Here is a 24466-nt window from a genome sequence, read left to right as displayed (position 1 = left end):
AGCCTCTAAGTTGTTCTTTCAATAAGCGTCTTATTCAGACGGGCTTTAATCTAAAAAACTATGAAGATGCTAGCTCTGAGAAGTATTGACGCAAAATAACGGAAAGCATTTCCGGTAACTCAGAAATATCGTGAACAACCACGTAAAATTCAAACGGAAACGTATCCAGGTATTTTTCCACCTTTAATTGGAAATTTCCATACTGGTCAGGTAGGTACTTGACCTGGCTCATATCCATGATTGACTCGGATGAATTGATGCCATCGACAATAACGAAAACAAGCATGATTTTGTTGTCTCTGGCACAGCGAACCAATCTCTGGATTGTTTCATGGTCTTCGCAGACACCATCAGAGATGATAAGCTGAAGCTGCCACAAATCCGCACTACTAGAGGCGCGAGCTCGGTCGAAAATTCGAATTGATTCGGCCACAAGTTTCTTAACGTCGGTCTTGGTTTCTTGGAAATCAAACCACCGGAAAATCTTAGCACCAGCATCAACTCCAAATGGTTGATCAAATTGATGGACTTCTTGTGTCGTTTGGCCAAATTTAACAATAGAAAGGCCACCTGATTCTAACTGAGTTAGAGCCTTTGACACCAAGCATATACTCTGGAAAGCGAGGTCAACAGACTTCGACTCGCTCATCGATTTGGAGTCATCAACAGCTATCATAATTTGATATTGGCGCTTGCTGGGTTTCGTTCTCCTCAGCCAAATTTTGTCTTTACGGAATTGCGATGCGATGTATGGGATAATTCTTTTCATGTTTAGTCTCTTACCGGTCTTGTAATCGCCCTTCAATTTTGTGGCTAGCGTTGGTTCAAGGATCAATCGCAGCTGCTCGCCCAACCCTGCTGAAAGTTCAGCGGTCTCGCTTTCGCTTTTTCTCCACAGCTGACGAGATTCTTCTAGTGACCTTGGGGGTTCTGCGGTTGTTTCTTCAAGTGTGACTTTATGGTCAATAGCATCGATAATTTCGTCTAGATCGTTCCTTTCTATTTCTAGATTGTCAAGGTCAGGCAAGGATGGTTGAGTTTCAAAATCACCTCTATCTGGCTGTACAGCGCTTTGAGTTTTAGCTTCGCTGTCTTGTTCCTGTGATGTTTCAGTCTCCACTTGTTGATTAGGTTCATTCTGTCCCTCTTCTTTGATCTGCTCTGAAACGTTGTTCTCTTCAGAATTATCATTGTCTTCCATGTCGTCATCAATTGCCTTTTCTTCATCAATGGATGTTATCTGGTCTTGGTTTGCAGAACCAAGTGCCTGTGTATCAGTATTTGTATTAGCCCCATCAACATGTTCGAATTCGTCAGGGCGTTGATTTGCAACTTCTTCTGTTTCAGACTCTTTTTCAGGATTCGAAGATTCCTTAATTTCCTGGTGGCGTCTGTGGAATTCTTTGAGACTGTCACCAAGCTGCTTTAAGCTCTCTTTAGCTTCCTGGCGGGAGCTTTCATTCACTTCTGATTCTTCGCGCTCTTTCTGTTCTTGCTGCGCGCTACCGAAACTTCCAACATTTTGGTTCTCTTCTTCATCTGCTGCATCTGCGCCTTCCCCATTGGAGCCGCTTTTTTGCTGCACAGCTGAGTCAAAATCATCATTATCAATGTCCATCATATCATCAGCGCCATCCAACCCTTCCATTTTATCAGTGGCGCTTTCGTCTCCGCCCGCTTCCTGGTTTTCTTCTTCTTTATCCTCGCCGTCATTATCGGGCTCCTCTGCAGCAAGCTCATGGTCTGAGTCAGCATCGCCTTGTTCTTCATTCTTTTCTGATTCTTCAAGGTTTTCATTTTCGAAGTCAGCTACTTCCTCTTCTTCTTCTTTTTCTTCTCCATCTTCTTCGTTCTCTCCTTCCCTTTCTTCCGCCATTTCTTCATCGGAGGCTTCGTTTTGCAGCTTGTTGTTCTCTTCGGCATCTTCTGGATTGCCAGATTCAGAATCTTTGTCTTCCTCGGCAAGCGGGTTTTGCTCATCCAAGTCCATATCCTCGCCACTGTCTTCATCTTCATTGTTATCTTCAGATCCCTCGTCGCCCGAATCTAGGTTTATATCCTCAGGCAATTCTAAAGTTTCAACTTCTGGAACGTTAGATTCGAGCTCATTGGCTTCTTCGTTTTTAACTTCATCGTTTTCACCACCAGCCTCGTCTTCTTGCTCTGACTCGGAGCCAGATTCCATTTCTTCACCTTCATCTTTTTCTTCTCCTTCATCCTTTTGAGGTTGGGCTTTGTTATCTCCGTTTTCAGCACCTTCTTTCTCTTCATCATCCTCGGCGGCCTGAATGTCATCGTTTGTAGCGTTTTGAGGAGTTTCCTCGGCGTTCTTTTCTTTGTTCGAATCTTTCGCGTCTTCGTTCCACATCTTTTCATCAATGGCATTAGGATCGTCCTCATCGAGATCATCCACTTCTTCATCTAGGTCTTCTTCCTCGCTATTGTCCTGATCATCCTCATCACCTTCGCTCGCATTTTCCAGATCACCAGCTATATCGCCTTCCATATCAATTGCGTTATCATCGTCATTTTCTTCTTGGCCGTCGTCTTCATTTTTGTCTTTATTTGGTTTTTGAGCATCTTCAAGCAAATCTTCGTCTTCTTCGACACCGTCATTATTGTTCTGGGCGCCTTCCCCATCACCCAGTCCAGTCCCATCATGAAGGTTTTCATCTGTAGTTTCCTCATCGGGTGGATTAGGTGAGCAAAACCCATCTTTTCCAAGGTTGTAGAGAAGAATCTCTAAAGTGAGAGTACCATGCGACAATGAGCAGTAATGTGCCTTGATTTTGTTGATGAGGGAGATCAAAATTTGGTAGTACTTCGAGATGATTGGCATTGTAAGTTGGGCAATTGCTGAAACAAATTTTGAGTTGTGCCTCGAGAAATTATGGGACTTAACTAGGGTCAAAGCGTCAGCCATTTTTGATAATACATCAACAGAGAGCACCTTTTTTGACAGACTCATGACTCTCTTGTGAGACAAAACAAGCCATTTGTCTTCTTCCATTGTCAAGGAAATATCTTGATCCTCCAAGAGCTTTTGGACAGTGAGCAAAATCGACACGGCGACTCTGCGGAAAGCTTTTTCAACACTTTCGACGTTCTCGCTTTTCTCATGATCAACTTGCGCCTTTTTAACAAGCCTGTTTTCCTGAATCCACTCAACAACCGTCTGTGAGACAAAAAAGCTCTCCGAAGAGCTGTTCTCTGAAAGAGACTTTGTTAGCTTGTCACAGAAATGCCAAAATTTCTTCATAATATTTTGCTGCTCATTATCAAGAACATCTGCGCCACAAGTGGATCTAAATTCAGCGACTTTGACCAAGGCATCAGTTAATGTTTCTTTTTGATGACTAGGACCTTTCGAGACAAGATCTAGAGTTTCAAGTGCGTAGTTTAGAATTTCGGGAAGCCATTGGCAGAGGTGTGAAAATGTCTCGTAGTTAGTCTTTAGAGATGGATTTAGAAGAGCGCTTTTTGTTGAAGCAATGCTGTCCAGTTCTTTGCGTAGTTGAGCAGTTGCGTGCAAGTTATCTGCGAATTTACGCAGCTGGCCACGGGAGGTGATAAGAAGGTATAACAGATTTTCGCTTAACGCCATTCCTTTTTCAATTGCAGAGATAGGTGCGCCTTCTGCAGGATTTGAAGCAACGACACGAAGACGGGGCATGAGTTCTAAAATCCTGTTGAAGCTCCTGTCACAATCTTGTAATGCAGTTTCCTTGAATGAATCGACACTACTCAATATTGAGGTTACGCTCCCTTGTACTCTGCGAATATCCTCTCTAAAGCCAGTTTTCAATCCCATCCTTCTCAATTCTTTGATAGTGTCGTTCAACAGCTTTGACTTTTGAATCTTCAAAGCGGCAAGCAACTTCTTCTCTTTTTTATTGTAGACCTTTGGAGTCTCTTTGCGAAGGCGTGCTGCCTCTTCAGAGACGTCTTTCACATATTCCGTGAAACTTGGTAACTCTTCCGCCTCAATTTTCGAGTGGTAGAGTGACATGTTTTTCGTGGTCAAAGCAATGTCTTTTAATGGTGCAGGTCTGGTGCTCCACGAGGGTACAGCCGACACGACACCTTGTAAATCATCAAATTCAACATTATCATTCAAAAGGGGTTCAAATATAACCTTGACAACTCCCGTTGCATACAAACCATCGATGCCACTTTCAATAACTAAGGACATATCCTGTGATAGAATTTCGCGGTATTTCCTCACTAATTTGTAAAGGCTATTGTGTGAGCGGTGCGAACTCTGCTTCAGTGCATCAATATTGACATCCTTCCAGCTCGCTAAAAGGATCACCTCTGAAATGTCTTTCTCAAGCCTCTTCCTTCCATCGCGTATCCTTTCTTCGATAATAGGGAGAAATTGTTCATAAAATGTAATTAGGTTAAGCAATGCATGTGTAGTTCTTGAGGCTCCATTTTTCAAGAGCTTGCAGTGCTCGGAAAAAGCCTTCAAGAGACGTAGCCTACCACCAAATTCTCCATAAGTACATTTGCTCAAGAACACGTTTAGCGATACTAGAAGTTTCGTACTAGACTTATCCTCGGTATCAGAAAGCACGCTTTCAGTAGTTTGTGAAACAATGATGGTCTCGAAAAGATAGAACCACCATTTTCCCAAGCTTTTATTCAGCGCCAAATCCTCGTGGTCAAAGAGACGTTTCCAGGTACTCAATTCCAGTCTTCTCCATGACACAATAAGTTCAGTGAGCTCTTTTAGCGAATTTTGAAGAGATACGGTGACTGAAGCGTACTTCTCCCACTCTGTTACGATGGTGAAAAGTTGCTCAACTTTCTGTAGAAGTCGAGCAAGAGGAGTGTTTCCTGGGTACTCCATGAATTCATGACAGATCCTAAACAGGTCATTTAGGGTGGAGTGCTCAGGCCATTGTCTTCTCAAATTATTAACTGAAAACCATAGCTTCTGCACAACCAATGAGGCTTTCCTGGTTTCAGATACAGAACATTCTCGGTAGAAATCAATCGACTCATTGCTTCCTGAGACTTCAAATAGACGTATCTCTTTAATGAGTTGATTTAGTACAGATGTCAACTCTCGAGCCTCAGGGCCCTTAGTTTTGCAATCTAATTTGAGATCCATTAACACGTCGCAGACTTTGATACCTTCTGCCATTAATTCTGTTAAGCTGCTTTTGTCCTTTCTGTCGAAGATGTCTAAGTAAGTGTTAGCAATTTTGAAATAAATTTCATCCAGAGAAGTGTTTTCAGTGGGTGCTAACGGGCCTCCTCCGCTCATGGAAAGCACATCTTCGTAATCTGGGAAGAGCTTCTTGAAATCTGACTCAGGATCGGTATCGCTTTCATCAAATTTGAAGATGCCCACTTGGGATTGGGCCTCTTTTTCACCTTGCAAACGGCGCATAGACCATCTGTAGTACAAAGTTTGTAGAACACCATCAAAAGATTTCAACATGCGCAAATCTTTTCTATGGAAACTGAAAAGCTTCATAAAAAACGTTGAGATGCGCTCCACTTCAATTGATTGTACAGTCTTTTTCTTGAAAATTGCTTGCAGTTCAGCAAAGCTTCCATTGATCTTTTCGGCACTTGTTAACGCAAGGCAATCAAGAGTCCACAATGGCGAAAATGCAGCTGTCTTGCCCTCTTCCTTTTGCCCCTCCTTCAACAAGTCAAACCCAAATTTCAAGCCGCAAATGTAGCCACGAAATATATCGTTCAAATCTGAGTAGCGATAAAAGGTTGACGACAAACGCTCGAGAAATTGTGAGGAGTTTTGTTGGAACAGGCTCAGCTGACTCTCCGACATCGCCTCTAGCTTACTCAAGGACTTTAATAGTTTATCCACAGGCTCAATGCCAACCGTAGATTTCATGAAAGCGCTCCATTCCTCAAATAGAGGATCCAGCGCTTCTTCAGATCTGTACACTCTAGGTCTTTTAGGAGACCTCAAATCGCATGATTGATCGATAAACGATTCTAACATCATTGGCTCGTCTCCACTCAAAACCGTTCTACAGCTTTTCCAACAACATTTGAGCTCTTCTGAAAAGGACCTTTTGACCATGAAGTTATCAAAAAGAACATAATCATGAATTGCAGGGTCGTATGGAGAACTTGGAACAAAAAGCTGCATCAAGCCCACTGAAAACAGTATCCACGCTTTACCCAAAGATGAATGTGATTGATAATCAGATGCAAGGCTGATGGCAGCAAGAAGGAAGTTTTCGTTGATGGACTTAAACCAGCTATCCTCAGATGTAGAAGTTGCACGCTTTATTTCCTCGATTGTCGCAGAAGGTTTGATGTCTGCGTGTAAAGATGCGATTTTAGCATACCAGGCGAAAAGAAGATCTTTGAAATATAATTCTTTGCTGCTCAAAACTGAGGTCGAGAACGTAACCAGGTCGCGGGAAAGCACAGATGCGTCCTCTAGCGCCTGTGAAATCTGGCTATTGCTGATGTGCTTCAAAATGTTAATTTTTTGAACAAGATGCTCGAGTATCGAGTTATCAAAAACAGAAAACACATGCGACCTGAAGGTACCATTTTCTTTTTGCCAGAGAATGTCAAAAATTGGTGGATAGGAGGGAGACTCAACGTCTGACTTGAGTAAGACTTCAGTTGAGAAGGAAGTGTACGTTGAAATTTGAAGGACAGGTTGAAGGCTGGTACGGTCACTACAGTACACAGCACGTAACAAGGACTCGAAAACCTCTTCTAAGAAGTGTTTTCTCTTTGTTAAGAACTTTGAAGAGATTTCTTCTAACTCGTCGACACCATGGGTAAGTTTTGATAGTACTTCCTCAAATGTTGATGCTTCGTTGGCAATTATTGCATCTCTGAGCTCTTTGAAAATGGTTCTCAAACTGTTGATTAGTTCATAAGAGTCTGAAAATTGCTTCTGTGCAACATTGTCGAACTTTTGGGCGACAGCTAGCATAGCCTCGTATTTTTGCCAAGAACTTAATGAGCTTGGATATACTTGCCTGAACTCGTCCCAAATCACAGTCATTGACCGTCCTGTTTTCAAAAGTAAGTGGTTGCTGATACTCTGCGCGATTTTGAGGACCTCCTTCGGGTTGTTAACGTTGCTTTCGGCTTCATGTTGCCAAGTTTCTAAAACATTCTGATAAACTCTAAGCTTTGCGTAGTTGAAAGTCTTTGAGGTCTCGAAAGCCCCCATCCAGATGCAGCACAACTCGAAGAGCTTGGTATAATGTTCTGGGAGGGAAAATAGAGGTACTGATTGCATCTCCTCCAAAATATAGTTCTTCAATCTTTGCAAGGCCTCGAAAATTGGAATTTGAGGAATTTTCTTGACTGCGCGCCCTTGAGCGTGGGCAGCAGAAATCTCAACGTAATTCAAATCACCAACCTTTGCCTGTTGAGCTCTTCTGCTAACATTCGTCAATTTGTCTGTAGATGCTTGGAGCAATCGGCAGACTTCAAAGAGGTAAACTGATTCACCACAGGACACGTACCTATGAGTTGCTTCCACGGTTTTTAAGGCATATGTGTTGATGGCAGGCATCAGCTGTTGGCTGCTCCCAAAGCTGTTTTGTTCACCCAAGATCCCTGAACCAAGACTTTGGTATTCAGTCAGCAAAGAATAGAATTTCTCGGAAATTCCACTCTCTAGCAAAAACATGCCGAAGTTTGCAATATTTTCGATAGCGCGAACTTCATCGTAATACCTTGAGTGAAGAGCATTGTTTTGCCACCTTCTCAAATTTGGAATAGCTTTATGTGGCATTATTGAAACAACGGACTCTATTATTTCATTTTCCGATGTCTGCAAGACATCATGTAAAAGAGCATATTGAGTTTCAAGTGAATTGGTTGCTGACACAAACGATGACAATGGGATGGAGTTGGTTAATTGCATGCCTTGTGCCTCGCTTTCGTAACTAGTTTGACCGCTTAGTCCAAAGTCTTCCATCATGCTTAATTTAACTTTATCGAAACAAGAAGCCCTTGGCTCTAAGTTTTCGAGGTAAATTTCGATGCTTCTGTTTCTCATAGCCCTAGAAAGCTCGCCATATTTTGGGTCAACTGTCAAGAAAAGCCTGAAATTAGGGTGGGGGTTCACCACACGGGGCGTACCATCCTCATGACTGCATTCGTTTATAATTAACAGCCCTTCCGTCTCCAAAAGTGAGTTCAATCTATCCAACACAGATGGCGAACACAAGTTTGCATTGTCCAAAACTAACCAGGAGCCTTCTTCCATGGCTTTCAAGAGGAGACCGTCAAACCATTCAAATTTGACAGTTTCTAGTCCGAGGCCCTTTTTGATGAGTTCGAGCTCAGCAGTGACCGACCCAAGTTCTGGAGTGTCCACAAATTGCATGAGTTTATTGATTAGTAGGAGAAGGCGCTCTAGTTTGCTTGTATCAATTGACTGAGCCGATATGAACTGAAACAACTCCAGAGCAACTAATTTGGCTTCTTCACCCGCCTCTTGCGATGCAATGTTGATAGCCAACAACTGTCTCAAGATAGAAAATAGCCTATCAACCTGTTGAGAGATTTTCCTGTTCTGGTCAACCTGTTCGTATCCACCCAAAATATCCATGCTATCTATATCACTGTTCATGGGAAAGTTCATGACTTTTGATCCCAGCATGCCAGCAATATATCTGATGATTTCTGTTTTGCCGGAACTGGTTGGTCCTACAAGAATTAAAGGCCAGTTGTGATTCACACACCGCAACATCGACTCGTAAATGCCAATGTTGCACTGCAAAGGTAATACGTTCCTCAATGCAGTATGAGTGATAAATGGATTTCTTGGCGCGAGTTCTCCATTAACCTGGAGATAGTCTGGAGCAGCCTCCAAATAGTTTTCTCTAGCATGAACTTCCCCAAAGAATCTTTCAAAAACTTGTTTGACTTTTGAACGATCTTCTGCAGTCCTGAATCTTTGAGTTATAATTAAATCCACGTAGTCTGCCGCTCCGCTCTCTTTGTCAAATGACGGCGCGTTCAGGAGCTTCAACCATCTCAAAGTGTCTCTAAGGTTAAATTCCCAAGGTGAACCAGCATGACCCCATTGTTTTCTGTTCGAGACTTCTTCCTCTAATGTAGAAATCATTTCGATCATCTTGGAGCACACGTTAGCATCTATGGCTGGGTACAGATGAGTTGCGATTAAGAACAAGTCCTGAGATGAGAGAATATCCATGTAAACAACGCTAAAACGGTTCACGAAAGATTTTGGAAGGCCTTTTCTCCCGCCACCTTGATATTGTGGGTTTTGAGCAGCGAAAACTCTAAAATTTGCATGCTTCTTGAATGCCCTGTCAAGCTCAGGGACATACGCTTCCCCTCTATGATCAAGGCAGGCGTTGAGACCCTCTAAGACAGATTGAGAGGCTAGGTTCATCTCATCAAGGAGAACCCATTCACCGAGCTGCATTGCTCTCAAAAACGGAGCATCGCGCCAAACAAACTCACCGGTTTTTTCCCCGGGGGCATCAGACCCAAACAAGTCCACCAAGTCGGTTTGTTCAGATAGATTGATACGGGTGAGTTTGTTGCCTGTACAATCCGCAAGTGCAGAGACCAAACTCGTTTTTCCTACACCAGGGCTGCCTTCCAACAACACAGGCTTCGAAACTTGCATAGCCCTTACAACCCTCATCAAATTTTTTGCAGTAGTTGGCGCACTTAAGTTGAATTGAGGGACAACCGTCGAACATCTCTTATCTAAGCCGAACAGCCCAATGCGGATCTGTTGCTCGTCAACTTGTAAGATGGGTTCATCTTGGTAAAGCGGGAATAGGTCAACACCAACCAGGCTACTCAGAACTTTGACACATTCAAACTTTTGAGCAAGCAAAGTCTCCGCGTTGTCAGCTAGGTACGCAGTGTTATTCGTACCGAGGGAATCTATAAATACCATGCTTGCACCCTGAACCAAAGCGCAGCTGGGACTTGGTACTTTTGAGGCAGATAAATTGACAAACTCCACCCAACTCAAAATATCACGAAGCGATATTACTCCGCTATTTGTTCTTCCTCCACCAAACTTTTCACCAAACCATTTCGAGAACTCCACAATAGGGCTAGCCAAAGAAGCAAGATCATTCTCAAGTTTTGAGGACACAATCATATGAACATCTTCGAAGTTCTCCATAGAAGGTACCCAAATTTCTGTAAATCTATTTCTTAAAGCTGGGGAGAGTTCCTTTTTGCCGTAATCACCACCCGGGTTCATGGTAGCGAAAAACTCAAAGCCGTCGGCTGCCTGAATCAAACTATCAGACCCTCCCTTCTCTGCAAGCAAAAGGCTTCTCTCTGGTTCAAGCACACTATTCAGTCTTTCCAGAACTGAGTCATCGGCCAGTGATATCTCATCAAGTAGGAAAAATTCCCCGCTTTTGAGAGCGTGTGTGAGAGGACCGTCGCACCACTCAAACAAAACATTTAACCTGTCTTTGAGCTTGCCTATTTCTTCAATATCGACACGATCGACGTTTGACTTATCAGCTCCTTCATAGATGTTTAGAAGTTCGTCCAAAGTAGCATGATGCTCGTCATCAACACCGAGCGCCCTCCGCAAGGCCTTCGTGAGACACGCTTGAAGGTCTGATCTATGCCTGTTTGGACGTTGAGCACCAAGGATATCTCCGGTTTCTGTATTTTGATGAGCGTTGATAGTAATCAATTTCTTGCTAAGGTATTTGGCAATTAATTGGCACACCGTCGTTTTTCCGCAACCAGTCTCTCCTACAAGAAGAACAGGCTCGTTGTTTTTCAAACACGAAGATACCAAGACAGAAAGGCGGCGCATAGAACTCGTCCAAATAACAGAACTTTTCATGCTGTATAACTCTGCGTTCTCAAGAGTTTTGTAGTATTCTTCCATATTAAGCTTAACCTTCATGACTTTTTCAAGCACAGCCTTCACCACATCTTTCTCTTCCTGAGTTCTGCACCTTTCTGCAAGAAGCATGTATCCGTTGGCAGCCAAGTTCTCATAACCAACTGCATCCCTGAGTGCCCATCGAAACAGGTCACGCAAAGTTGCAAAACTGTTCTTCTGCTCAAACAGTCTCATCGCTGACCGCTGGATGGAGAGCTGACGATAAACTTCAACGATTTTTTGGGCATATGAAGGCGCTATCCTGCAACGCTCGCGAAGAATAATCTCTAATTCGTCCTGTGGGATGTCGTCAAAGTGCAATTCTAGAAAACGGTTACGGAAAGCCCTCGAAAGAACTTTACGACCACCATAGATACCGGGGGGGTTCTGTGTGGCAAAGAGCATAAAGTCGGGATGAGGATGAATAAATTCTTGTGTTTCTGGTATAAAGAGTTCTCTGTTGTCATCCAGTAGCCTATTCAGAGCCTCTAAAACGTCAGTTGGGGCCAAATTTAGTTCATCCAGTACAATCCAATGACCTTCCCGCAAGGCGTCAACAAGAACACCTTCCCGGAATTTCAGCTTTCCCGTCTCATCAGCCACGTAAGTTCCTAAGTATTCTTGGAGATCTGTGTGCTCATGGTTGTTGATACGCACAAATTTATGGCCGGTTATGTCTGCAAGGTATTTGATCATACTTGTTTTACCAGCAGAGGTGGGCCCTTGAATCAGCACAGGAAAGCGACGGCCAGATGTCGCTCTGACTAAATTTAGCATATTTTTTTCCACAAAAGGTGTTATGATATAGTTGGGCTGATCCAGGCATTCGTGAAGTCCTTTTCTCATCCAGTAGTGTCTGAACTGGATGTACTCAGAACCAGGACAAGGTGGTATTTGCGAAATCACAGATTTTGGATTCTTTAGTCTCCCAAGTGTGAACTTCTCAATAAGCGGTTTCAGAAGGCTCTCAGACTTCTCATCTAGTAGAGTTAAAAACGACATGCAGAAGCCTTCGTATAAAGACCTGCGCAGTCCGTAGATTTTAACAATATCGCGGACGTATATGAGAGTTCTTGTCAGTGTACGTATACTGAAATGAGGACGTTGGTTCGAACCGTCAACAATTTTCTGAGCTTCAGCAAGTCGCTTGGCCTCAAGGTAAAGCTCGGCAACGTCATTCCCAACCCATTCATCACTTACACTAAACACGCCAATGTATTTGTCAATTATTGACAGAAGGTCAGTAATGTCGCGATCCGGAGAATGAACGTAAATTTCAGTAAACCTTGATCTCACACCAGCGGGGAGATCTCTCTTACCAACATCGGTTGCGGGATTCATACAAGCAAAAATTCTGAAATTTGGATGGGCTTTGATAGGTTCAACCTGACCCTTCTCTGATAGTAAAACACTGCGTGAATTTGGCTCAGCTAATAGATCAGATATGCTTTCAAGGGTATCAGATGACGCAAGATTGACTTCATCCAATAAGAGCCATTCACCGTTTCTGACAGCCTTTACAAGAGAGCCTTCGACAAAATTGAAAATAAAGGAGTTTTCCATCGACGAATACTGAGCTTCAAACTGTTTGACGTTTTCGTTAAATTCAAACCATCTATCCAACAAAATTTGCCTCGTGTGGGAATCCAATTTACGCTTTTTCTTTCGGTTGCCGCTATTCTCGTCACTATCATTTTCAAGAAGACCCTGAGCGAGCTTGAAGGCTTCTTTTAATAGCTTTATGACATTCTTCCAACTGTTTTTATTGAAACATTTGTGGAGCATGTTGTAAAAGCGCTCGTTCTTTTTGACTGAGAAAGTTGCAGGAAACAAGCTTTCAAACTCTTCAAGTAAAGGAACTGCGACTGCTTTAGTGTTCACAGGCTTGTATCCTCCCAAAAGGTCACCACTCTCTGTTTGCTGAGAGACATTAATAACTGTCAGCCTCTGATTGACAGCTTTGGCAATTTGTTGCACAACAGTAGTTTTACCAGTACCCGTCTCGCCTACCAAAAGGACCGGCTCACACATTTGGATAGCAGCTCCTATCTGCTCCATTAGTCTCAAAGAATGGTTTGTACGAGCGAATGAAGTATCGTTTGCTGATTTCTTTTGTAAACTGGAATGGTTTTTAGGCACTGCTGCCCTGCCAATGATAATCGAGGAGCTCGTGTCTGAGAATGCTGGAACATGGTTAGAGATATAGAGAGACACTCTTGATGACGAGATCTCTAACGAGGCTCCTATAGCCTCTATCAAAGGTTTCAAAGCCCTCGTTTCGCCGATAGCGCCAGCAAAGCAGTCTGCAGCTTCAAAAAAAATGCTGTCATAGACTTCGGAGGGAATGAGTTGCTCGGAGCTTTGGATATTGTTACTTGCAAAAATCTCTTGAACCCTATCGCAAAATTTAACTAAATCCCTAACAGTGACTGCCCTTGGATGAACTCCACGGTTGAAAGATATGAACTGCTGATTCGAGTATATGCTCCGAACGGAGTTGTAGGTGGAAATGAACCTGGAAGCTAACTGCGAAAGCGTAGGATATTTTTGGCTGATAATACTGGCTAGTTCATTGTCGTTGAGCCCTTTGAGACTTACAGTATTCCAAAGCCGTATACCTATGAGGTCAGGACGGTACTCCTCCTCATTTTTATGATCATCCTCTGGGATCCTTATAGTCGATATCAGCTGAAATCCATTGGAAGCTTTGATAGTTTCCCCTCTTGACGGTATGCTCAACTCACGCTGCTCCAGCAACGTTAGTAGAACAGATAACACTTCTGTGGGTGCTTTGTCGATGTCCTCAATTAAAACCCATCTTCCCTCTTTCACTGCCGTCGTTAATACACCGGCCCTCCACTCGAAAGTGCCTGGCTTTTCGCCAGATGTATAAGTTCCGAGAAGTAGTTTCGCATCAGTTTGTTCACCAAGATGAATTTTCACCATCGAATCCTGCGAGCCTGTGTGCTTGCTCAATTGATTGATCAGAAATGTTTTGCCTGAACCCGCCTTGCCAATGAGCATCACAGGTTTTGACAGCTGAACCGATTTTGCAAGTGAGCGGATTGCAGAAACTGACCCCTCTGTAGGGACAAACTCGCTGTCCAACCTTGAGCTTTGAGGGTTAAGAAAAGCGCTAACTTTTGGTACTAAAATTCCATACACGGAGACAACAAGTTCACTGAGATCCGTGGGAATTATATTGAAAACACCTTTGGAATTGGCCCTTGGACCTAAACGGTATAGAGGCATAGATTCAATTTCACGAAGCACTGCAGCGCACTTCGAAAGGCGTCTCGCCTCGTTAAGCTCTAAAAACCTGTAATCAACTCCCTCGTCACCTTGATAATGTGCGCAAATTTCTTCGGTGTCTTCCACATACTGCTGAACTAAGTTGAGAGCAGCTTGTTCGGCCAGATTCAGGTAGAGCGAGAGCACATGTGCAGCCATGAAATGTATCGTGCGATTTGCAAACGGATGCTGTAGCAACGCATAAAGCGTACCAGGTTTGATAAAATTATTGAATCGCTCTCTATCGTGGCGCATGAAGCGGTAATATGCAAGCAGGATAGTCTGGATAGTTTGCTCTTGCTGAGATGAATGTGTCTCTAGAATCAAATTTAGATATTCATGGTGCCTCTCCAAGAAGTGCTCACCCAACGTTAACGCTTCAGGGTAAATTCCTATTACTTGTCCCATACGGTCTGCCACGGAAACACTGAGCTCTTTGTTCTCATGTGTGCAAGTCAGAGCCCATCTGGAGATTAAATCCAAAAAGAATGGGCGGTAGATAAAAGTGTAAGCAACACTATCATCGCTTTGCAATGACTCAGCAGCTAACATTTGGAGGTTCCTAATGGTGCTAAGGCTTTCGTCGATTTCCACAAATCGGCCCAGCCCTTTCCTCACGAAGTGGGCATTGTAAATATCAAATCGCAATCGACATTCCTCGATGCTAATCACAACCTTGTTACTGAACATTTAATCACTATAATGATAAGATAGCTCAGGTCTCAAACTCAACGTCGTCTTACTAGCGACGGGTCTTTTCGGCTTGATTTGTTGAAAACAAGTTAAGGCTAAGCTCATCGCTTATTTTTTGTTAAAATTTTTAAGCTCATCGCGATGAGTTAGGAAAAAGTAAATGGGCCTCAAATGTCCAACCGAAAGTTCACGAGTCCTATGAGACCCAAGTGCAAGTAATTTAGAAGAGCTTGAAAGCAAGCCCCTAAAGATCTTCGCTAACATTCAAGAAGGTACCCACATTTCAAATGGCAGTGCTCCGTCCTGTAGACCTGAAGACTCAGCCAGCCCCTTATCAGAGTCGATATATGGTGCTGCAAAAAGTGCTGAAAACGCTCGAGAAGTTCCATGCTGCATCCCCGGAGCTTGGCAAGAAGGCTGTTGAGGTTGAAGCTTCTGTCGCCAAAAAAAGCGCATCAAGTCAAAGTTACCGGTTCAATGCTAGCGTTGTTCTCCGAGATATTTTGAAGTCAAAGGGCAAGCTGGACTGTTTAGAGCCCTCTTCCAAGAAAAAGGGTGTCATCGCATCTGCTGCCAAACTGACAAAAAGCCAGGCTATGGAAACCCTTCAGGCAGTTTTAGTCGATCAGGCCACGCTAGTGGCGAATGGATACAACACTGGCGCCCCAGAGAAAACAGAGCAAATGAGCGATACAGACGTCCAAGGCGTATACACGACATGTATACGTTGTAATACAAAATTTCGCAAAGACCAGATCATGAACCCTACTACATGTCGCTTTCATGTCCAGCGGAAAAAGTTTAACCGTGAAACACGCCAAGGGGAATACGCATGCTGTGGAGAAACAACAAATTCCAGCTCTTTTCTTGCCCTCGGCTGCAAGACTTTGTTTCATCATGTTTTTAGACCCGAAACCTTCTCAGAAATGGAACGCATATCGCCTTTTCGCAACACTTGCAAGGTACAGGGCAAGGCTAATGTTTTGGCCCTAGACTGTGAAATGGCCTTTACTTCGTGTGGTTATGAGCTGATTCGCCTCACCATAGTTGACTTTTTCACCAGCAAAGTCCTGTATGATGAAATCGTGAGGCCATTCGGCGAGGTAATTGACCTCAATTCAGAATTCAGCGGTGTCCACGTCATAAAAGAAGAAACTTCGGTCTCATTTGATGAAATGCTTGAAAAGATTCTTCATGAGTCCTTGATCAACAAGAACAGCATCCTTATTGGACATGGCTTAGAAAACGATCTGAACGTTATGCGTTTGATTCACGATAAAATTATAGATACGGCTATACTTTATCCAAGGGGGCACTACAAGTCTTCATTGAAGGACTTAGCTTTTGAGGTTGTTAGTCGTAGAATCCAGACTGGCGAGCACGATAGTTCCGAAGATGCCATAGCAACAATGTCAGTTCTGAAATCCAAACTAGGCATTCCCTTAGCACAAGATGTGTGGGAGTGACTTCTGAAACGTGGAATATTTAGCAACCCTATATCCTTGCATGCTGCATAGCATCTAACTTTGCCTCAAGCTGGTCTTGTCGCTCCATAACCTTTGCTAGCATTTGCGTCATTTGAGACAGTTTTTTCATAATTTGATCGTTGCCTTCTCTGCTTGAGAGTTCGAACTTGACACTTTTCCTCGCCTGAAGCTTTGGTTTTGTGACCTGAGAGCCGTTTTGGCTCCCGTGTCGCTTCATTATGGACTTTGATACCTCATTATCGCTTTCAAGAGCGTTTTCGTTGAGCTTGGCTGAGGAGTTTCTCTCCGGGTCCTCGCTCTCTTCTTCAAGTTGGGGGAGAAGATTCTTCGGTGGCCCTGGAAGAGCGTAATCCTTATTAGTTGGCTTTTGAGGCGATCGCAGCCCTGAACCAAACCTCGCCCGTATCCTGCTTAATGAACCATCGCCTCCTGTTGTTGTACTATTACTGTAGGTTGATCGGATGGGAGACGTTGGGAATGAGAGCTGAACGGATTTATCCGCAAGGTTGTTTTTGAATTGGGCACGATCCACGCTGACGGTTCCGCTCACTGGTCGGTAGCTCTGGAGCGATGGCGGTGATTTGAGCCTCTTCGGTGTAGTTTGGAGATACATAGGTAACTCCCTGCTGTGGCTCGGTCGTACAGGCGATAGTCTTGCAGAGCTCCGACTAATGACAGGCATCTTCCTGACCGGTGATGTGCTTAGCCTTTTCATTATGTTCTTGGAGGGAGATCCTTGCAGGTGTGCTGCCTGGTCATCATGGCTGTGGTTTGGAAACTGTGAGGACCCTTGATGGGCCATGGTTATAGGAGCCGCCGTGTTGCTGTAAGGGACTGTGTTGATGCTTGATCTGTAACACTTTAATAAAAAACATGATGATCACATGATTAATTTGAAACCTGAACCTTTGGGGACTCTTAGGCGTGCCCAGCCAGAATACTGCCACTGGTGTTCGCTGCGTATTTCGCATGGTCTGTGAAGGATCTCAAGCTGTTTGGGAATTTCCTTTACTACGTTTCATGTTTTAGATTTAATGAATAGGTTTTCAAATGACACATTCATTACGCAAATAAGCTTTCTTCATCTACAACTTCATAAATTTGGTTACTTAGATATCCTGCGCTGTTGAAAACAGGCATGTTGTAGTGCTGCCCGCCTGGGCCTTCGCATACCATTGTGGGGACGTCATTAACACTCAGAAATTTGAGACTAGGGAACTTTTGGAGAAAGTAGTCAAAAGTGCGTTTCATCGAATGAACGTGCGCGTGATACACTCTGACGATGTCAGAACGGGTGAAAGCGGACTCGCTTGATTCGGCAACGCCGAGAGCCTTGTTAATTGTACGGGCGTTGCCAAGGACCGGGTCCTCAACGAACAACATGCCAGGTCTAGTATCAACAAACCGAGCGTAAGGGACTATTGGATCGACACTGATAATTTTTGTTATAATGTCTCGTTTGGTAACATCCTCTATACTTTGAATATTCAGAGCTGACTGTGAAGGAAACAGCTTTTTGCGAATGATGTTTCTGAAGACGTCCTTGCAGGATTCGCATTTGCAGATTTCATTAATCTCAAAACGAGATCTTCGCCCTTGTTCGATGGTGACCAAATAAGGGTCAAGCTCCCAAAACTTGAGGTCTAGGTAATGTAACGTCTTTTGAGAGGGGCTCTGCGCCAGTAGCTCTATTATGTTAGAGCCCAAGGAATGTCCAAACATGTAATCAAGCTTGAGCCTGCGCAGCTGACCAAAGCTTCGTATGCATTCCTGGAGGAAGCTGTCGTTCGCAAAAAAAGACATCAAGGTTAGTTCTTTCAGATTCTTGAAGTCCAAAAGCTCGAAGAGATGGTATTGTTCGTAAATGTCAATATCCTGTTTTTCGTGCCATGACAGAATAGTTAGCTTTTCAAGATAGTTGGGATCGAATATATTTGAGTAGGCCAACCTCGGGGCCTTGAAACAAGAGCAATTGTATTTGTCGCCCCTCAGGCTGAGACCTAATTTACGGAGGCGTAGTTTTCGCATCCCGGGGGCATAGTTGGAGCAAAAGATGCCAGGGTCCAGGTAGATATTAAGAGAAGTTAGGCTGTCCAACTGTGAGTGGCGTACCAGGTCACCGAGAAGCGAAAGGTATGATTTGCTGACTAGTTTTTGCGGAAGAATACCTGGCGGCGGCAAATCAAGTGACCGGAGTCTCGATCCAACGGCCTTGAGGTCTGTTGCTAGCTCCAGGTGGAGAAAGTTGCGGAACTCCCTCAAGTTGTGGGCCTTGCGCACAAGCACCGCAAGAAACCCTCTTAAGATGCCCAGGTCCAAATGCCAGGTGCAGTATACCACTTCTACGTACGATGACAGGAGGGACGATCGTTCGAGGGAACGCGTAAGAGCTTTCAGCTTGCTGTCTGCATACTGGAAATGCGGCCGCGGAATGCTAAGGCACGACCAATTGTTACCGAGAAGTGGATCGGCGTCGCTGGGGGCGCAAGGCGTTTCATTGAGATAGATGTTGCGATAAATTATCGGCAGCACCTTTGAGCGGAGTCTCGAACTGACGTATGTGAGACGAATCCGGTCGCCTTGCGGAAGGTATCGAGCAACACATTCTATAATCTCAAGTGGCAGATCATCTAGCATGAAACCCAGGTCTCAGCTCGGTAGTCGGAACGATTCGAGAAGTTCAGCTTATGGTTGAAGGGCCAAAGCGCCGAGAAATAACCTTACAAATCGCTCTTCGAAAATCAGGTGATCTATTTGATATGTTATATTGTATTTTTTTCCCAAATGTACTTGTCCTGTCTGCTTTGGCGGACATGGACATTTGGTCAATTTGAAACAATACAGAGATGATCAGCAGTTCCCCTGCATAAGGATGAACCGTTTTACAAAGAGATTTACAAGTTTTTTTTGCCAATCAACTCGAGCATCGCCACTGAAAGCATCAGCTCTCAGGCCGCGAGGGCAGGTCATTTGCAGGCTTTCGACGTGAATATATGGCTTGGGTGGGATATTTGTTCTTGCGTTCGAGGCTTTTCCGGGTCCTCAATTTACGTATTATAATTAGAGATATGCGACTAAGCTGGGTTCGAGCTACAGAAACTCGAGCTCTACGTTGAAGTACTTGATGCTAGAGACAGCTTCGATCTTGGAGGCCACCATGACCAGGGTACTGCCTTGTAGGGCAGGCTGCCATATAGATCTTGTCAGGTGGATTGATCGTCCTCGTCCTAAGGACGGAAAATAAGTGCTGTGTTCAGGGTCCTGCTCTGCAGCACGAGGCGTATCTAGAAGTGAGGCGAGGTCCTCGTAGGTCCGTTTGTTGACCTCGACATGGCAGCTCGAGAGTATAGCTGGGAGCACGAGGGCACAACTATCCGAGGTGCGGCGGATGAAGCTTTGTAAATCTATGCCATGCTGCGACAGAAACTTGTGGAACACGAAACAGAATTTGTCGAGCAGCCGGGCGTACAGCGCAACGTAGAAACCATTAGCGTTGTCGGCACGGAAAATCGCAGCTTCGTGCGGGAAGCCGACCTGGAGCGTCAAGTCTCGTGGGGGCGACTCGGCGTCGATAAAAGGCCTTCTGTATTGCACCGTTGTGAGCGCGGTGCGGCGCGGCCTTTTTGCAGTCGGCTCCCCTGGGCTGACGGCTTCGGCTGCTGGGGGGTCAGGCAGAGAGATACCGTTGGGTTTGACGTCGCCGAGATCGAGCAGGATCTCCGGGGCGCGGGAAAACGGGTTCCAGGAGAGCCGGCAGGGGACGAGCTGCTGCTCGAGGCGCAAGAAGCGGTAGTAGCGGCACTCCAAGATGAGCGAGCGGCGAGTGCAGGGCTCGAGGTCGAGCGCGGCGCCTTGCAGCAGCGCGATGAGCTTGGCGAAGTACTCGGGAGAGCGGCTGAGGAAGGGCGGCGACAGCGGCGGGGGCCGGGAGAGGTTGTTGGAGCGGAAGACGCGCTCGACGTCGAGGAAGACGCTGCCGCTGGTGACGTCGAAGAAGTTGGGCGAGTTGCCGGGCTCGGAGACCAGGTGCTTGGGCAGCTTGAAGTGGACGCCGCCCACGCAGGTGTAGTGGTAGTCGGAGGTGCTCAGCAGGGTCAGCAGGCGCGGCAGGCGGAAGTAGACGGCGTCGCAGAACAGGGTCGTGAACTGGATCTCGTCGTCGACGCTGACCGCGTAGCCCTGGAGGTGCTGGAGGATGAGGTGGAAGACGCGCGGGGAGCGGTCGAGGACGAGCGTGGCGGACGGGTTGCGGGAGAAGTGGGCGGTGAAGTAGCTGGGGGCGTCGGAGTTGAGCGAGAAGCCGCTGACGCGGAAGAGCTCTGGGCCGACCTGGATGGCGAACATGCTGTCGGAGGGCAGCACGGCCTCGGGGCCAGGGGAGAGCGAGAGAGACATGCGGTGGCGGGTACGGGGAGACACAAACTAACTAGCTAGCTAGCACACTTTTTTTTATCAAATCAATTGATTAACGAACTATAAACACCCAATATACAGCAATCGGAAATTACTTATGTGGACAACTGGCGGAGCGGCGCCACTGGGGCGGCCCTCCGCCTGGAAAAACCATGCTGATAATTTATTATGTTGTCATCGTAATGCTGTTTGCTAGCGAAGCACACACTCAGAAGAGGTGCACTTACAACAACAAAGCGGCAGCACCGGCAACCAAAGCACCAGCAGCTGGCAAAGCCTTGGCGGCAGCACCAGTGTAAGAGGTGACGGAAGCGGTAGAGGAGGCTGGGGCCTCAGTCTTGGTACCGTTGCTGGAAGATGGAGCAGCGGTGGTTGGCAATGGGCACCAGGTGGTGTACTTGGTGACGACGTCGTTGACGGTCACGGTAGCAGTGGAGACCAAAGCTGGGGAGACGGACTCAGAGCAGGCGTGCTCCTCACAAGAGGTGATGGTCACCAAAGTGGTGGAGTCGGAGTGCACGGTGGTGGTGTTGGTGGCAGCGACAACGGCAGTGACGGTGGCAACGGCAGCGGCGGTAGAGAATTGCATTTCTAAGGTATTGAGTTAAGCGAGTGACTGAAGATACTTGATCTATGCAGAAGGGAAGAAGAGAAAATAAGAATATAGCTGTTGGAATCTCTTCGAACCTCTGAGCCCCTGCTTATATACAATTTTTTTTTTGCCCTCGTCTCTCTTCCTCCCTATCGCTCGCGCCTGCAGTGCAATCTCTACCGCCTTCGACTTGCCTCCGAGAGCAACCCGAAAAGAGGAAAGAGGAAAAAAAATCACGGTTTAACGCGCCGAAAAAGAAACCGCCATAGAAATCCGCGCAGCGCCGTGCTTGTGTGTTTTTTTCTGCCACGGCCTCACACCAGCGCCCGTGCTTGCTCGCTCGCGCGAGCAAGCACACACAGCGCCGTAGGAATCGAGGGACCCGCGCTGCAGTCAGAGCGCCGCGCGCAGCGCGGCGGCGAAATCTAAACAAAGCAGCAGTGGCCCACGTCAAGGGGCCTGCGCAGAACACAGCGCGGCGATTCCTTCGGACCTACGCGGTAGGGCCTAAGCGCGGCACGTTTTTTTGTTTATGTTTACGTTTGCACAAAGGGCGCGGCTGCGCAAACGCGTCTTACGTGGTATATTGCTCGCGCAGTGGTCAGGCTGCGGTCTAAAAATAGAAGCGCGGACGCGCGGACGCGGTCGCGATGCGGGCGCGCCGGGCGGGCCCAGGCCCGCTCCGGCCGCGAAGGCCTCGGGGCTGCTTCCAAATACGGAAGGTGGAGGGAAGCGCGCTGGGCGGACGTGACGCGGGCGTGGTGCGGGCAGGATGCGGGCGTGATGCGGGGCAACGGCGGCTGGGCAGAGGGGTCCTGCGTGGTGTCACGTGGAAAGCCGTTGCCGGGAGCGGCGCTAAGCGCGCGGTGTGTGGGCTTTGCACTGCGTGCATGCGTGTGCGCGATGGCAGATGTAGGCACGGCGGGTGTAAGCACGGCAGTGCGCGCACGTGAGACCGCCGTGAGTGCATACTCGACAGTCCATGCACGGGAGACGAGAGCACCGAGCGTGGAGATACGCGCATGTGAAGGCGCGAGCAGCGGGTACGGAGATCCGCGCACGTGAGGTGAGGCGTAGGTAGTGAGGGCGTGGGACGTGGTTAGTGAGAGATTTGTACGTAGGTAGTGAGGGTGCGCGACGCATCACGTGCTCCGCGGCAGCTGTGGCGGTAGGCGGCTAGCAGCGATGTAGCGGGCGGCTGGTAGTGAGTGCACCAGGGAACGAGCTCTAGATGAAGGCGGCAGTGGCAGACGGCGCGTGGCACGTACTCCGCCACGGCTCCGCTCCTTTGCTCGTCTCGTCTTGTCTCGTCTCGCCTCTTCTCGCCTCTTCTCCCCCCTCTATTCCTCTCTCCACCCAATGTATCCTCTTCCACCACCAACATTAAACCGTTCCAGCCCCAACGCTCGCACGTGCGGGGTGCAGGAAAAACCGTCCCTCACGTGACCTCCCGCAGTACTTCACCACGTGACACTTACGCACCCGCCACGTGACCGCCCAGAGCAGCTTTTTTTCCTGTCTTGCTCCAAGCCCAAGGTCCCGCCTCCTCTCCTCTTCCTGTGTCTCTCATCGTCCCACCCGACTCGCCACCTGTCGCTCCGCTGCTTTTGCGTCAAAATCCCACAGCGCCATAGGTTCCGCGACTCGCCCTCTCCCATCCACGTCCCAGCACCAGCGCCCCTTCGCACTGTCCGCCACTTCCCCTCCGCCCCCTCCGCTCACAATGGCAGCCCAGGAAGAGTTCATCAGAACGCAAATCTTCGGCACCGTGTTCGAAATCACAAACCGCTACACCGACCTCAACCCGGTCGGCATGGGCGCCTTCGGCCTCGTCTGCTCCGCCACCGACACCTACACGGGCCAGTCCGTCGCCATCAAGAAAATCATGAAGCCGTTCTCCACCGCGGTGCTCGCCAAGCGCACATACCGCGAGCTCAAGCTGCTCAAGCACCTGCGCCACGAAAACCTCATCTGTCTCGAGGACATCTTCCTCTCGCCGCTCGAGGACATCTACTTCGTCACCGAGCTCCAGGGCACGGACCTCCACCGCCTCCTGCAGACGCGGCCCCTGGAAAAGCAGTTCGTGCAGTACTTCCTGTACCAGATCCTCAGAGGCCTGAAGTACGTGCACTCCGCGGGCGTCATCCACCGCGACCTCAAGCCCAGCAACATCCTCATCAACGAGAACTGTGACCTGAAAATCTGCGACTTCGGCCTCGCCCGTATCCAGGACCCGCAGATGACCGGCTACGTGTCCACCAGGTACTACCGCGCGCCCGAGATCATGCTCACCTGGCAAAAGTACAACGTCGAGGTCGACATCTGGTCCGCGGGCTGCATCTTCGCCGAGATGATCGAGGGCAAGCCGCTCTTCCCCGGCAAGGACCACGTCCACCAGTTCTCCATCATCACCGACCTTTTGGGCTCGCCCCCGGAGGACGTCATCAACACCATCTGCTCTGTGAACACCCTCAAGTTCGTCACCTCCCTGCCCCACAGAGACCCCGTGCCCTTCTCCGAGCGCTTCAAGAACGTCGAGCCCGACGCCGTCGACTTGCTGGAGAAAATGCTTGTTTTCGACCCCAACAAGAGAATCACCGCCGCCGACGCCCTGTCTCACCCATACCTGGCCCCATACCACGACCCCACCGACGAGCCGGTCGCCGATGCCAAGTTCGACTGGCACTTCAACGACGCGGACCTGCCCGTCGACACCTGGAGGGTCATGATGTACTCCGAAATCCTAGACTTCCACCAAATTGGCGACAACCAGATAGATCCCAACGCCACCTTTGATGACCAGGTCGCAGCCGCCACTGCCGCTGCCCAGGCCGCCCAGGCCGCTCAGCAGCACCAATCTTCACAACAGCAGTCGCAGGACCCTTCGGAGCGCACACACCACTCACCCGACCAGCAAAAATCAGCGCACCATTCCTCTGCCGAGCACCTCCCAAACGATTCGCGCCCCAATGAAACATTGAACTCTTATGCGAATCAAGCTGCACAGTACGCTTCTGAGTTTCAATAAAGAACTAGCTCGTACCCCCCCCCCCCCCCCCCCTCACTTCTGTCTTCAATACGCAAGTTTTCGTCGACCCTGTAACTCTAGAATGCCTTTCCCTTTCA

General features: G+C 47.3%; 7 protein-coding genes and 1 non-coding gene across 8 annotated transcripts; 3 read left to right on the top strand and 5 right to left on the bottom strand.

Moving 5' to 3' along the window:
- Positions 1-58: 58 nt before the first annotated feature.
- On the bottom strand, positions 59-14845 carry REA1 (AAA family ATPase midasin; the record flags this gene model as incomplete). Its single annotated transcript, XM_002555546.1, has 1 exon — positions 59-14845. One exon carries the CDS (start codon positions 14843-14845, stop codon positions 59-61), a length of 14787 nt encoding a protein of 4928 aa, XP_002555592.1.
- Positions 14846-15135: 290 nt separating this feature from the next.
- On the top strand, positions 15136-16314 carry REX3 (RNA exonuclease; the record flags this gene model as incomplete). The annotated part of the gene is made up of 1 exon (XM_002555545.1): positions 15136-16314. The coding sequence occupies one exon, from the start codon at positions 15136-15138 to the stop codon at positions 16312-16314; it is 1179 nt and encodes a 392-aa protein (XP_002555591.1).
- Positions 16315-16342: 28 nt separating this feature from the next.
- On the bottom strand, positions 16343-17137 carry FIN1 (Fin1p; the record flags this gene model as incomplete). The annotated part of the gene is made up of 1 exon (XM_002555544.1): positions 16343-17137. The coding sequence occupies one exon, from the start codon at positions 17135-17137 to the stop codon at positions 16343-16345; it is 795 nt and encodes a 264-aa protein (XP_002555590.1).
- A 260-nt stretch (positions 17138-17397) lies between these two features.
- On the bottom strand, positions 17398-18972 carry KLTH0G12826g (uncharacterized protein; the record flags this gene model as incomplete). Its single annotated transcript, XM_002555543.1, has 1 exon — positions 17398-18972. One exon carries the CDS (start codon positions 18970-18972, stop codon positions 17398-17400), a length of 1575 nt encoding a protein of 524 aa, XP_002555589.1.
- Positions 18973-19137: 165 nt separating this feature from the next.
- Positions 19138-19241, top strand: SNR6. Its single transcript, XR_002432214.1, has one exon. It is a non-coding gene; the product is annotated as a U6 RNA (small nuclear RNA).
- Positions 19242-19425: 184 nt separating this feature from the next.
- KLTH0G12782g (uncharacterized protein) lies at positions 19426-20730 on the bottom strand (the record flags this gene model as incomplete). Its single annotated transcript, XM_002555542.1, has 1 exon — positions 19426-20730. One exon carries the CDS (start codon positions 20728-20730, stop codon positions 19426-19428), a length of 1305 nt encoding a protein of 434 aa, XP_002555588.1.
- Positions 20731-20971: 241 nt separating this feature from the next.
- On the bottom strand, positions 20972-21337 carry CCW12 (Ccw12p; the record flags this gene model as incomplete). The annotated part of the gene is made up of 1 exon (XM_002555541.1): positions 20972-21337. The coding sequence occupies one exon, from the start codon at positions 21335-21337 to the stop codon at positions 20972-20974; it is 366 nt and encodes a 121-aa protein (XP_002555587.1).
- A 1726-nt stretch (positions 21338-23063) lies between these two features.
- HOG1 (mitogen-activated protein kinase HOG1) lies at positions 23064-24368 on the top strand (the record flags this gene model as incomplete). The annotated part of the gene is made up of 1 exon (XM_002555540.1): positions 23064-24368. One exon carries the CDS (start codon positions 23064-23066, stop codon positions 24366-24368), a length of 1305 nt encoding a protein of 434 aa, XP_002555586.1.
- Between the last annotated feature and the right edge of the window lie 98 nt (positions 24369-24466).

Source organism: Lachancea thermotolerans (genome assembly GCF_000142805.1).
Source record: "Lachancea thermotolerans CBS 6340 chromosome G complete sequence".
Lineage (NCBI taxonomy): Eukaryota > Fungi > Ascomycota > Saccharomycetes > Saccharomycetales > Saccharomycetaceae > Lachancea > Lachancea thermotolerans.
This window is presented reverse-complemented; position numbering and strand designations above follow the sequence as displayed.